Raw genomic sequence first — 15,261 nt, forward strand, 5'->3', positions numbered from 1 at the left:
TTTCACCAAAATGTGGACTTTGCATCCAAATGAGAAAACATGCTGGATGTTGTTTGCACTAACATGACAGACGCATACCGGGTGAAGCCCGCCCCCACCTCAACTACTCAGACCACATCTGTTATACTGATCCCAGCATACAGACCACTCAACCAGACCTCAAAAGCAGGTGAAAACCTGGCTAGCAGGATCCATGTCTGCTCTCCAGGACTGCTTTGAATGCACTGACTGGGACATGTTTAGGGAGTCTGCAACCAATGGAGATTTCAACAACTTGGAGGAGTACACATCATCGGTGACCAGCTACATCGGTAAGCGCATTGATGATATGACCATCTCCAAGACCATCACCACAGGCCCTAACCAGAAGCCATAGATGACCCCTAAGCTGCGTGCGCTGCTAAAATCAAGAGACTCCGCCTTCAGAGCAGTGGACTAGAAGGCCCAACTGTCCCGTGCCATCACAGAGGACACGTGCAAATGCCAAAAGAATCCACAACCACTTCCAGGACAGTGAAGACACCCATCACATGTGGCAGGGCATCCAGGCGATCACAAACTACAAGACAACTTCACCTGCTTGTGACCATGAAGCCTCTGTTCCAGATGCCTTGAATGACTTCTACACCCAGTTTTAGTTGCAGAACAACATGGCGGTGAGGAAGACCACCTCGATGACTATAGTCTCGTCGCACTCACAACCATCGTAATAAAGTGCTTTGAGATGTTGGTCATGAGGCACATTTAAACCCAGCTTTTACCCTCACTGCAGTTTGCGTATTTTCCAAAGCACTCCACAGATGATGCCATCCCCACGACCCTCCATCTTGCCCTCACCCACCTGGACAATAATGACACATGTACGAATGCTGTTTATAGACTTCAGTTCAGCATTCCACACAATAATCCCTCAGTACCTGATTGAGAAGCTGAGCCTTTTGGCCCTGAACACCTCCCTCTGCAACTGGATCGTGGACTTCCTATCAGCAAGAACGACAAGTCAGTTTACAGGGGTGAGAGGAGGTGCAACAGTTACCAGCCTGGTGTAGAACCAACAACCTGTCTCTGAATGTTGACAAAGCTAAAGAGATGGTTGTTGACTTGAGGAGAGCATGGAGGGGCCATTCTCTACAATAATCAATGGATTCTTGAAATTCCTTGGTGTTCCTCTGGCAGAGATCTTTACTTAGTCTCAGTACTCAGATTCATCACCAAGAAAGCCCTGCAGCATCTCTACTTCCTGAGAAGGGTGAGGAAAGCCCATCTCCCTCACCCCATCCGGACCATGATCTACAGAGGGACCATTAAGAGCATCCTGAGCAGCTGTATCACTGCCTGATTTGGGAACTGCACCATCTCGGATCGCAAGACCCTACAGAGGATAGAGGACAGCTGAGAATATCATCAGATTCTCTTTCCCCTCTATCATGGACATTTACACCACACGCTGCATCCACAAAGCCAATAGCATTGTGGATGACCACACACACTTTTCACTCTTTTCAAACTGTTGCATAGTCTGGTTGTAAGGGCCCAAATGCTTCAGATCCTTTTTCCCGATGATAGAAGAGTGAAAAGTGTGTGTGGTCATTCACAATGCTGAATAATAGCCATGAGAAAACCCACATTTAGATTCAGATGCTTGACAGGGACTTACTCTAGTGGTTTAAAAAAGTGCCCCAACCAGAGCCTTAACTACAACAGCTCAATTTTATGTAGGGACTGTCCCTCTGGTTAGTCGCTCTACGGATGAAGTGGATGACCAGGGGATGCTTAAATACAAAGACCCTGTTATGGTGGCCACATAAACCCAGAGAGTAGCAGGACCTGTACCTGCAAATAGATATCCTTGCAGGAACTCCAGCGCTGAAATAACTTGGCAGTGAACTGGGCCTGCATGGTGTGTCATACAGCAACCTCCAAAGCAGCCATATAAGTCAATAGCGTCTTTTAGTGGAGAGAGCCCTAGCACTTAGAATAGTCTGTACTGAGTGTAGCAGGAACTGTACCTGCAAAGATTTTTTCTTGCAAGAACTCCAGCACTGAAACAACTTGTTTCTGCATGGTGTGTCATAAGGATCCCAAGAGCGAATGACTGGTTGAAATGCGTGAAGACGAAGGCTGGGCCACGTATGGGCCATTGTATTAAGATCCAGGCTAGAAGAGTTTTCTGTAAAGCAAACTCCGAGTGGAGTGAGCCTTGTCCCCTTTAGGGTCACAGAAAGAGCCTGTAGGTCCCCGACCCTTTTCAGGGAGGATATAGTCAGAAGAAAGGCAATCTTAACTGAGAAAAACCTAAGGGCCATCTCGGCCAATGGCTCGAAGAGGGCTTTGACAGAGCCTCCAGCACAACGGCTAAGTCCCACACAGGCACTATACGTCTCATAATAATAATAATAATAATAATAATGTTTAATTTATATAGCGCCTTTCCCAAGCTCAAGGACGCTTTACAGGGTACAATATTTCAATATTTCAAGACTGATGAAATATAATGAACATACATAAACATAAACATATTCGTCGGACATTTGCCCAGGGCGAAGGAACACATGCAGCTGCATGAGTTAATAGCAGAGACAACACAGACACAAAAACATACAGGACAAGAGATAGAACACTACATAGTACATGAAACATACACCACATTTCAGAAAAATTAAGGACTCCTAATACATATGCATTGACTGATAGTGGAGGTTGAAAAGGTGGGTCTTAAGCCTTGATTTAAATTCAGTCAAAGTGGTGATGGTTCTGAGTGCAATTGGTAGGGAGTTCCATAGTATTGGAGCAATGACAGAAAAAGATCTGCCACCCGCAGAGGATAGAACTGCTAGGAACTATCTAGGAACCCATAGAAGTTCAGAATTTGAAGACCGGAGTGATCGTTAAGGAACATAGGATGAGAGAAGATCGGAAAGATTGGGGGGGGGAGCATTTAGTGCCTTATAAGTGAGCAGAATGATTGTATATTTTATGCGAGATGAGACTGGAAGCCAGTGAAGATCAAATAATATAGGGGTCATGTGGGCAGATTTTTTATTGGAGGTTAACATTCCGGCACCCGAGTTTTATATGTACTGTAAACGTGAGATTGAGTGAGCTTATAGACCAGAGAAGAGTGAATTGCAGTAATCATTTCTGCAGATAAAAGGTCGAAGTTTGACAATGCGTTGCAGATGAAAAAAGACGTTTTAGAGAGGCTGCGAATATGGGCATCAAAGGATAGTGAGGGGTCGAGTATAATACCTAAATTTCTAACAGTAGCTGAGGGGAAAATTGTAGTAGCATCCAGATCAAGACTAAAGTCCACAGAGTTGTTTTTTATTAGAAATGAAGGGGACCAGTTATCAGAATGTCGGTTTTACCCAGATTCAGGCTAAGAAAATTTGAGTGTAGCCATTGTTTTAACTCGCTAACACAAGAGGATTTTACATTAGCAGAATCTGGTTGACAAGCAGTATATAACTGAATATCATCAGCATAACAGTGATAACTAAAACCATGTCTACGAATGATGTTGCCAAGTGGCTGAATGTACAGAATGAATAGTAGTGGGCCAAGAACAGAGCCCTGTGGGACACCCTGTTTAAGTAAGACAGTAGGAGATTTGGAATTTTGTATGGAGATGTGATATTGCCTGCCCGTGAGATAAGAGGAAAACCAGGATAGTGCAGAGCCTGATATGCCAAATTCCGCTAAGCGGGAAAGTAAGATCTTATGACAGACAGTATCAAAGGCAGAACTGAGGTCTAATAACAGTAGTATAGTGAGACTACCTGAGTCTCCAATGAGTAAAAGATCATTAACAACCTTTACTAGCGCAGTCTCCGTGCTATGCTGTTGGCGGAAGCCAGATTGAAAAATATCTAAGAGGTTGTTACCAGCTAGGAATGACTGCAGCTGAGAGGCCACAGCCTTTTCCATGATCTTTGATACAAATGGCAGGTTGGAAATAGGGCGGTAGTTGGATAAGTCTGCCGGGTCCAGATTAGTCTTTTTGAGTATGGGAGTAACAGCAGCAGTCTTAAGTGACACAGGTACAGTAGAGGAGATAAATGACATATTACTGAGGTGGGAGATGGGGGCAGAAATCGCCAATGTACAGTCTTTTAGCAGGAAAGTAGGTGCAGGATCAAGAGTGCATGATGAGGAGTTTTTTGTATTAACTCAGTGATTAATGAGTAATTGGTTAGGGCTAGCGTTGTCATAGAATTATTAGATTGAGATTTCATATGCACATCGGTAGTTGGTTCCTCCCCAAATGTCGCATACAGAGTATCTAGCCTACCCTGGAAATGGTTCAAGAAAGAGCAGCACATAACCATGGATTCAGAGTCACTAAGGCTGTGCTTTGGTGCTTGAGTCAGTTTATTAATTGTGCTAAATAATATTTTGGGCCTATTGCTTGCTTTGTTAATGATGCTGGAGATATGGGAAGAGCGGGCTGTATTTAAGGCCAGTTTGTATTGCTGAAGGCATTCAGCGTATATAAGAAAATGGCCAGTTGAACCAGTTTTCCTGAACAGACGTTCATGTTGTCTACATTTTACCTCCAAACCTCGAAGTTCTGCATTGAACCACGGGGAGGAATGGGACATAGGAACAGACCTAATCTTAGTTGGGGCAAACTTATCCAACAATTTTTCAACAGTACAGCAATACTTGTCATAAATCATAGATGGGCAGTTTAAATTTAGCACATCAGGAAGAGCAGAGGAGGCAACAGAATCACAAAAGGAGCTAGTGTCAACAGTATTTAAATGACGATAACGTGTGGTTAGATTTTTGATGTGGTTGACTGGACAGATGGATGTAAAATCAAAGGAGATGAGTCTATGGTCAGAAAGAGGGGTAGCTAAACTGTCAACAGAGATATTATTTAGACCAGATGTACAAACAAGATCAAGCGTGTGACCATGAGTATGAGTTGGAAAATTAACATGCTGGATGAGGTCAAAACAGTCAAAGACAACATTTAGCTGAGTGGCAGTGGAGCAAGCAGTATCAACATGAATGTTGAAATCACCAAGAAGAATAACTTGGGACGACACAGCACATGCTTGGGTTAGTAATTCACTGAGTTCTGAGAAAAAGTCACTTTGTTGTTTAGGTGGTCTGTAAATTAATATAAGTACAACGGGATGTTTGATACCAAGCTTCATAACCATGTACTCAAATGTCGTGGTATTGTGAAAAACCAGTTTAGAGACAGTTAAAGACGCACGAAAAATGACAGCAAGACCACCCCTTTACCAGTTGTACGTGGTTCTGACATATGTCGATATCCAGTAGGGGTAAGCAGATTCAGCTGGATAAAATCATCTGGTACCTGCCAAGTCTCTGTGAGAAATAACATATCAAATTTATTGTCAACTATTAGCTCATTCATGTAGGTGCCTTTGTCTGAGATAGATCGACAATTTAGAAGGGCACTGTTTATTTGTTCCACTGACAGTAGGGGTATGCTTAATCACAGAGTCAGTCATATTAATGTTGACAAGGGAGCGATGTCGATTATGAGAACATGCCGACTGTTTCATAGCCCTGCTACTGGACCAGATAGAGGGTATCGCAGATGATGATGACTGATGAAGGATGTATCTCCTTCTGGAAGAGCGATGTATATATCTTGGGCGACGAAGGATACCAGATGAGCGGCAATGGTCATACGTCACGGGGTCGAGGCGCCAGTGCCCGTTTAGAGCCACTAGCTCGCAGGGCCTGTATACGATTTCCATTTGAGTGTTGAAGCCAAAAATAGCCAGAGATAGAGTAGTAAATGCCAGAAACTTTAACGTGCTGAGAAGAGCCATGGAAAAGTCGTCCAACAGCATTACCGCGTTAGCCAGAACCTAACCCAACATCAACAAAAGCACACGGAAAGGGCAGCTACCTGACCAAACAGTATGCTAGCAGACAATCCACAAGTAGAGTGTTAACTCACCTCATAGTTAGTCAGATCGATGGTGGATCGAGAGGGTAGAGGGCTCGCGATAAACTAGAAACCAAACTTTTCTTGCCACAAAAAAACTCTCCAACACGAGTTCTCCAGCACGCCGAAAGGCAAAAGATAACTCGCAAAAAACTCTCCAACACGCTGAAAGGCAAAAGATAACATCCAGAAGTATGGAAATTCCTCAGATCGGAAAGTAATCCAAACAATAATTCTGAAACGTGAATTAACGCAGCAGGCAAACAAAACAAAACAATAACCCAGCATGGAGCGGCAGCTAGATGCGCACTGCGTTCCCAAACCGGAAGTCAAGAGGTCAAGAGGCCAGTCAAGAAGCCGCAGGCTACAGCCTCCAGGTGTCATGCAGAAAACGTTTCACCAAAGGGTGTTTACCCAGTGACTGCTCAGCAAGCGGCGCACAATAAGCCTCAATAGCAGACACGTAACATTTAAGGGTCGAAGGAGACAACTCTGAGGCAAACTGCTCCTGCAATGATCCAACTGGGCAGTTAACTGCATCCAATTGGACACAGAGAACACAGAGAATCGGCACCATGGTCTGCCCAGGAAACGACTGTAGTGTCATCCACAAACTTTAGGAGCTTTGACAGAGGGGTTTTTAGAGGTGAGACATGGATGTGAGTTTGCCCAGCCTCACTGTCTGCTGCCTGTCTGTCAGGAAGCTGGTGGTCCACAGGCAGATTGGGGTAGGCACACAAATCTAGGTCAGTTTGGCTGAGAGCAAATTAGAAATTATGGTATTAAAGGCCAAACTGATGTCTACAAACAAGATCCTTGCATAAGTCCCAGGTCTGTCAAGATATTGCAGTATATAATGCAGTCACATGTTGACTGCATCATCTGCAGACCTGTTTGGTCTATAGGCAAACTGAAGAGGATCCAGCAGCAGTCCAGTAATGTCCTTCATGTAGGCCAGGACCAGTCTTTCAAATGACTTAATGATCACAGACGTGAGAGCACCAGGTCTGTAATCATTGGAACCAGTGATTTTGGGTTTTTGGGGACTGGAATGATCGTATAGCGTTTGAAGCAGCAGTTGTTGATTCGCCACAGACTGTGGGGGTGGTGTCTTATACTTGGTGATGTTCCTCAGACCAGGTCGTTGGCTGAAAACCGTTTTTCCAGATTTTTCAGATTAGGTTTTTTTAGACAATCTGATCTCCTTTGTTAGTTTGTTTCTGGCCTGGGTATACAAGATTTTATCCCCACTTCTGTAAGCATCCTTTTTGGCATGGCGAAGCTGTTTGAGTTTCCCAGTAAACCACGGTTTACCATTATTGAATAATAAGAATGACCTGGTGGGGATGCACATATTCTCACAGACACTGATGTATGAAGTTACAGTCTCCGTGAGCTCGTCCAGATTGGTGGCTGCAGCTTAAAAAACACTCCAGTCAGTGCAATTGAAGCATGCTTGTAAGATCCTGCTATGCTTCATTAGTCCATCTTTTAACAGTCCTTAGTACAGGCTTAGCTGATTTCAATTTCTGCCTGTAGGTTGGTATGAGATGAACTAGACAGTGATCAGAAAACCCCCAAAGCTGCTCGTGGGACAGAGTGATATGCATCCTTTATTAAGGTGTAACAGTGATCCAAAATATTACTGTCTCTGGTGGGACATGTAACATGTTGTCTGTATTTTGGCAGTTCATGGGAAAGATTTGCTTTGTTAAAATCTCCAAGAATGATTAAAAGAGAGTCTGGGTACCTTTGCTCTGTTTCAGCTGTTGCAGCGCTGCGCTCACGCACGCATCTGGAGGAACTTACACATTCACGAGAATGAAAGAGGAAAACTCCCGTGGCGAGTAGAAAGGTGTACAGATTATGAACAGTGCCTCTAGATTAGGACTGCAAATCTTTTTCAGCATTGTTACCTCCGAACACCAACTTTTTTTGATATAGAAATCACATTATTGTGGCCACGTATTGTGGCAGGGTTAACAAGCTGACTTCCTGGTGGCACTGAGAAGGGACAGGCACCGTATAATGAGGTGTACACCGCCCCCCTTGACCTAAGACCCCTAATTGTCAGGGTTGTGGCCCTAAGAGCTATGTCATGACACCACGAGAGTCCAAAATTTTACTTTTTCACAATATTACAATTTTCTGAGAGTGAATTTTGGGTTTTCATTAGCTGTAAGCCATAATTATTAAAATTTTAAGAAATAAACATTTAAAATATATATCTGTGTGTGGCAAATCTATATAATGAGTTTCACTTTTTGTATTTATTTACTAAAATAAATCAACTTTATGATATTTTAATTTATTGAGATGCACCTGTATATAGTAACTGTTTTACTGCATTTTCATCTGCCTCCATTAGTGTATGCGGACAATCATGAACCCTTGAGCTGTAAACAACTGGTTCCAGTTGAGTGTCCAAACATCAACTTCTACAACCATATATCTAAATTTCTGGTGGCTATGAACCAAAGCAGCAGTGCTTACTACTGACCACTGACATATATCTAATCCAGAAGCAAATCCAATTCTAGTCATCCTGATTCCCTGGGAACCAAAACCAAAAGATAAACCTTTGCCTTTAGGTGGCCAGAAAGACTACCTAAAGACCTTGTATTTTGCTGGTTTTAAAAACAGAATGGTATTAGTTCCCACAGAAGCACTGATTAATTACATTTCCAGAAAGTGCGAAGAATTAAGAAAATAGACATATACTGAATACTGAAAAAGCAACCTTGAATACTGAAAAAGCAACCTTGTTTTAAAAACATTTTTCTGTTTATAGTTGTAGATTCATATCATGTTTTATGTAAAGGGCCCCAATTACCATGTATCTGTATGTAAGTATATACTGGTTAATTTGATTACAAAAAACTCACATTAATGCATTTTGTTAACCTTTCTGTAAATAATTTTGTATTAGAAGCTATATATCTTACTTTGAAACCGGTTTGAACTTGCTAATATCCTCTTGTGGCATCCCTTTCATATCCAGAGGAGGATATAAATGTAGTGAACCATATCCCTCTGTGGACAAAATTTGATCTTTTTTGCAAGGTGAGCAAACTGCTAATTTAGCAACTGTTCTGTTGCTGTTTTATTTCCCCCACAGGTTTTAAATGGAGCAGCAATTTTCCAATAACACGTTCAGTTTCAACCTTCAAATTGCAAAATTTGATATTCCTTCTCAAGCCATTTATCCTGTTTTTATCATTGGAGCACTGATCTATTTGTTTGCAGTGTTCTGTAATGTAGCAATACTAACTTTAATTGTTACACAGCAAAGCCTCCATAAACCTATGTTTTACATTTTGTTCAGTCTTCCGCTTACAGATTTAATGGGAATTACATGTGCTTTGCCAAGAGTTCTTCTGGATATTGTTACACAAACAAATACAATATATTACCCGACATGTGTCCTGCAAGGTTTTTTGCTTCATATATATGGAAGTAGTGTACTTTTTATCCTAGCAGCCATGTCATTTGATCGATACATTGCAATATGCAAGCCACTCAGATATAACTCAATTATGGGTCCATATACAGTTGGTGGTGTGATTGCACTGGCTTGGGGCCTTGCTGTTGCTGTGATTGTTGTCTTGTTTTCTCTTCAGGCAAGACTTACAAAATGTAAGACATTTATTTTTAATGTGTATTGTAGCAATAATACACTGTTACAGCTCTCATGTGCTGGTGACCTCACCGTGAACAATGTTTATGGATTAGCAATGACAGGATTTGTGCAGGCCATTAGTGTGAGTATTCAGTTATTCTCCTATATACAAATTCTTAAAGCCTGTCTTTCCAACACACAATTTGATGCAAGAAGTAAGGCTGTAAACACATGTTTAGGACAGATAATTGTATTTGTAATGTATGAAATAGTTTCTACCTTTACTGTACTTTCATATCGCTTTCAGAATATACCACCAAATGCACAACAAATATGTGGGATGCTGATTTTTACTGTTCTTCCGGTTTTTAATCCAATTATATATGGAATGAAAACAAGAGACATTAGAAATTCATTTATCATAGTGTTAAAAAGCGAAGGTGGTATTTTGAAGAATTTTGGAACAAAAATTATTTTGATTAGCATTTAAATAAATTCTGTTAGCTCTGTTAAAATATAACCATTGGCAAGCTGCTATGATTTCACATATATTAATTAAATGTAAACACATAAAAGAACAATTTTTTTTTTTTATGTCAAGTACCTTCTGATTAGCTCATCTAATTTATATGTCTGTGAATCCATACTAAATTTGAGAATGTTTGTGAAAATGATTAGCCTTGTCTACAGGAATAAATGCTTTTCGGTTAAAAAAGAAAAAAGTCTAATGGTTTTGGTTCATGTTGTGTATCATGCATGCCTTCCATATCATTTGCTTTATCTGTATATTAATTTGATTTTGTCACACACATTGCATTTATCTTACATCTACATTTATATTGTCATAGGGATTTTTTTTATTAGGGGAAAATACACATTATACAAATTATTTTTGCTAAGTTGAGTGTTCATTCTTGTGTAAGCACTCTAATTCTCTGTCTTTCTGATGATAGTAAATGTACATGATCTGATATTTATTGTTTTTTATTTGATTTATTTATTAACTGGTTAAACTTTGAACAGTTGATATGATACTGGTTAAACACAGAAGGATGAAGGTCCAATTTAGTAATATGGACAAACATATACAATAAGCTTAAAACTTATAGCCAATATACCAGTCTTTGCGGTGATTAAATGTAACAATATTGTCAACTGTTTAGTCCATAAGCGTTTATTTTTGAGAAAATTACTTTTTACATTGGTTTACAAGGAACACAATTAACTTGTTGGTGTTATATTCATTATGAATAATGATTTTCAATCAGGAATTTATTAGCTGTGTAAAGCATATTTGTTTCCAGTTTGTATGACCTGAGTACTGTATGTGTATCCATGTAAAAAAGACTTCACTTTTTCCTAACTCTTTAAAGTCTTCTTCTTCTTTTGTTTTTATTAGAGGTATGTTTCAAATATACCAAATATAACACCTTTCTCCAATCAACACTAACAAACTAATTCTGGCAATACAAATGACCCAGGACAAGTAAAATGTATTATGTAAAATTTTTAAAGTTACATATTTATATAATGTTTCTAATTAATTAATCTAAGCATGCAATTTAACTACATTAAATAAAACAAACTCAAACTGAAGAATATATTCAATGTCCCATAATATTTTCCTGTATTGTTTTCTCACGGCCTGTGGTATTCACAATGAAATAGATTTAATCTATTAGTTCCTTTTAGGAACTCGAGCTGCGTCGAAATGTTTTGGGAACGTTGTCCATGCTATAAAATAATGTGTGTAATCAGTTAAAATTAGATGCGGGTAGTCACCAGCAGGGTGACGTCATGACCAGGAATTATAAAACGCACATGGAGTGAAGTCGGTGCCAGCTTCTGTTTGTTCACGAAGCACTCATACACACAGTGTTGAATTGTTCTTTAAAAAAACAATAAAAAATCCTGGGAGTGGCGCAAGCCAATACCCTTCTCGAGAGGGCAGGCTACTTGCATGTCAATGCCATCACTCTGCTCCCGAGCGGCACTCTCTGAGGAGATTGCTTGCGCTCCTCTCCATTCTGGCCCGCTCTCGCTAAGACGGCACAGCATGCCAGTTCCTGGGGCTCGGAAATGGACTTCCCAGAGGGTTTTTGAGAGGGGTTGTCCCTTTCTCCAACCTCACCTGCTCGGTCCAGGACTCGCTCAAAGGCTTGGAAGCACAGCCTACTGCGACGAGAGCATTAGCTCCCCTTTTCTTCCTCCGAGGAGTTAAAGGAAGTTGTGACCTGTGCCTTTGCCAAGCTCGATATAACTTGGCAGCTAATGAGCAGAAAGTCCCTCTATCCAGTAAGCTGGATGAGCGCTTTCTGACACCGGTGTCGCAACCTCCAGGTTCTTTGGCGATTCTGTTAACGAGGTGGTCAAGTGGTTTCAGGAGAGCAAAAAGCAAACAGCAGCGTTCCAGCGGTACCTCCTACACCACTCTCACGGGGCTGCTCAGCGGGTGCAGCTCCAAGCTCAACCCAGCACCTTCTATCGGGAGGCACAAAAGTGTCAAAGTCCTGGGAAGTGACAGATCTGAGGACTGTCATTTTCAATAATAAGGCTTTGACCAAAAGTCCTGACATAGAATGTTTTTGGGAACTGAACGTGAAGGAGCGCATTGCACTGCATTACCTGGTGCCCGCCCTGTCCTGGCTCCCTCAGGGACCTTCTCTGTTAACCCTGTAGTGATCCAGAAGTCGTCAGCGCCTACGTCAAGGCTCCTAGAGTCGCTTCAGGGCACATAAGAGGTCAGTCTCGAGAGATTTAATACCACTAAGAGACTTCCTGGCAGCCTGGAAAGCTCTGCCAGAGGTGTCTCAGTGGGTCCTGCTCACTGTAGAGCGAGGCTATTCGATTCATTTGAGTCTTGTCTGCCCCATTTTGACAGGGTTCTTCCCACTCTGGTGGGAACGAGAAGTAAACACTCTTCTGAGAAAGGAGGCCATCTAAGTGTGAGAATCCGGGTTTTACAGCCACTCGTGAGACTCAGGTTCAGGATGCTGACCCTCAAGTAGGTGGTGTCTTAGATCAGATCTGAGGACTGGTTTGTCACGGAAGATCTAAAGGATGCATACTTTCATGTATACATCCTTACTTCTCACAGGAAGTTTCTGAGGTTTGCTTTTGGGGCCAAAGCTTACCAGTATCGGGTTCATCCGTCTGGCCTTGCACACTCACCCTGCAAATTCACAAAGTGTGTTGATGCGGCTCTGGTCTCCCAGAGACTTCAGGGCATCCGCGTCCTCATCTATATCAACAATTGGTTGATATTAGCTTAATTAGAGCAGTTGGCGGTCCGGCATCGAGACGTCGTTCTCGCTCACATGAAGGCTTTGGGGTTTTGGCTGAATGCCAGGAAGAATGTGCTTTCTCTATTACAGAGAAGCACCTATCTGGGCGTCATATGGGATTCGACCACTATGCACACGCAGCTTTCCCCTGCCCACATTATGTCAATCCTTACACCCATTAGGAAGGACCTCTCACTGTTAAGTAGTTCCAGAAACTGCTAGGGCTCATGGGAGTTGCGTCCAGTGTTATCCCACTTGACCTTCTGTACATGAGACCCTTGGTTTAGGACCCATGGGTTCTCACAGAAGGGCAACTCCCTCCATAAGATCAAGTTCATGCCTCGAAGCCTACGTGCCTTAGATGTTTGGAGAGATCCTAGGTTCCTATCTCAGGGCCCCCATGTTGGGAGTTCGCAGCCATCACATAACGCTAAGGATGGATGCAGCCTTCATTGGGGTGGGGAGCGGTCATAAGTGGCCGCCCAAGGTCTATGCAAAGGTCCCTATCTACTGTGGCACATCAATTGTCTAGAGATGCTGGCTTTGCTTCTAGCATTAAAGCATTTTTTCCCAGACCTCAGAGACCACCACACACTAATCTGTTTAAACAACACCTCAGTGCTCTCATACATCAACCATCAAGGAGGTCTGCGCTCACATCCCCTGCACAGGCTGGTGCATGAGATCCTCCTGTGGGCCCAGGGAAAGCTCCTCTCCCTTTGAGAACAGCTTATATCCCAGGCCGGTTAAATGAAGCAGCAGACACACTGTTAAGGCAGGGGTTGAGACACGCGGAATGGCGGCTCCATCCTTACATGGTGGAGCAGATTTGGGAGAAATTCGGCAAAGTCCAGGTGGAGAGACATCACACTGTCCACTCTGGTTCTCCTTTTCTCCTCCTTATGCTGTGGCTCAGGCATGGCTGAGGCTACACCTGTATGCCTTCCCCCATCGTGCTACTTCCAAGAGTTCTGGAGAGAGGTAGCCATGACGGAGTCCGTCTCCTCCAGGTGGCTCCAACGTCAAGTCAAGTTTATTTCAATAGTTTTTTTTCACTACAGACATTGTCTCAAAGCAGCTTTACAGAAAAAAACAAAAAACTTTCTTAGATGTTGTAAGGAAGAGACCTTGAGAGGAACCAGACTCAAAAGGGGAACCATCCTCATTTGAGTGAATGTGGCCGGGCAAACCACGGTTCTTGGTAGGACCTGGTAGCCCTCCTCAAGCTCCCACCTTGGGAGATTCCTCTGAGAAGGGAGCTCCTCTCCCAGGCTGGGGGTACCTTAATTCACCCCTGCCTGGAATTGTAGAGGCTGTGTCTGTGGCCCCTGAGGGGGCACAGCTCCAGGGTTCTGGTCTCTCCACTGAGGTGGTAGAGACCATTCTCCACTCCAGAGCAACCTCCCCAAGGTGCTCGTATGCTGCAAGATGGTGCCTGTTTTGCACATGGTGTGAGCACCACTATTTAGATCCAGTCTATGCATCCGTCATTTCGGCGTATCAGTCGGGGCGGGGCAGTCTCTGGGCAGAGACCCTCTTATGACGTTTTCTCTGTGGCGCCCGGAGGCTGAGCCCCCAGGTGTGACCTAGTGTGCCTGGGTGGGACCTGGCCATTGTGTTGGAGGCTCTGTCTGAGCCCCCCTTTCAAGCCTCTGGCCGAGGCATCTTGGAGGTACCTCTCTATTAAGACAGCATTCTTAATGGCCATTTGCTATATCAAGAGAGTTGGAGATCTGCAGGCCCTTTCTGTGGCCCCCTCCTTTCTGGAGTTTACTCCAGGTATGGCCAGTGCCTTTTTGTACCCTTGTACTCTGTTTCAGGCCCCAAACCAGGAGAAACTAAACTGGCTGTGCCCAGTGTGGACGGGTCCCTGGAGGAAGTCTGACCAACTGCTCATCTACTCCGGCCCTCCATGGAGAGGCCTCCCTGCTAATAAGCAGTCTTTTAACAGATGGATCATTGATGAAATTGCATTCTCTTATGAGTCCTCTGGTCTCCACGCTCCATTCGGGATCAGAGCTCAATCGACATGGAGTGTGGCAGCCTTTAAGGCTTGGTCCTCTGGATAGCCCCTCCATGACAGCTGCAACACTGTGGACTGGTCCACTCCTCTAACCTTCATCTGGTTTTACAACCTGTACCTCAGTGCCACTCCTGGCCTCAGGTTGGTGTTATTGGACACTCGTTCCCAAAGCATTGTGATGCAGCTCAAGTTCCTGAAAAGGAACGTCTCTAGGTTACATATGTAGCTCTAGTTCCCTGAGGAAATGAGACTCTGCATCCCTGTAGAGCTTCCTTCTCTTTCACAGAAGCTGGCCCCAGCTTCACTCTATGTGCGTTTTATACTTCCTGGTCGTGACATCACCCCGCCGGTGACTGCCCACGTCCAATTTTGATTGATTACACACATTAAACATGCTCGT

The 15,261-nt window shown here is 43.2% G+C and overlaps 1 protein-coding gene across 1 annotated transcript; it reads left to right on the forward strand.

Moving 5' to 3' along the window:
- Positions 1-9,060: 9,060 nt before the first annotated feature.
- On the forward strand, positions 9,061-12,292 carry LOC124394288 (olfactory receptor 52B2-like). Its single transcript, XM_046862433.1, has 3 exons — positions 9,061-9,997; positions 11,601-12,071; positions 12,210-12,292. Exons 1-3 carry the CDS (start codon positions 9,061-9,063, stop codon positions 12,290-12,292), a joined length of 1,491 nt encoding a protein of 496 aa, XP_046718389.1.
- The last annotated feature ends 2,969 nt before the right edge of the window (positions 12,293-15,261 follow it).

This window comes from Silurus meridionalis, chromosome 12 (assembly GCF_014805685.1).
Source record: "Silurus meridionalis isolate SWU-2019-XX chromosome 12, ASM1480568v1, whole genome shotgun sequence".
In the NCBI taxonomy this organism is placed as follows: Eukaryota; Metazoa; Chordata; class Actinopteri; order Siluriformes; family Siluridae; genus Silurus; species Silurus meridionalis.

Excerpts from the sequence above, each read along its gene's own strand:
- LOC124394288 (XM_046862433.1), top strand. The coding sequence starts at position 9,061 with ATGGAGCAGCAATTTTCCAATAACACGTTCAGTTTCAACCTTCAAATT. Across the intron at positions 9,998-11,600 it reads AGTGTTAAAAAGCGAAGGTG|ACGGCACAGCATGCCAGTTC; the intron begins GTATTTTGAAGA and ends GCTCTCGCTAAG. Across the intron at positions 12,072-12,209 it reads AAGTGTCAAAGTCCTGGGAA|GGACCTTCTCTGTTAACCCT; the intron begins GTGACAGATCTG and ends TGGCTCCCTCAG.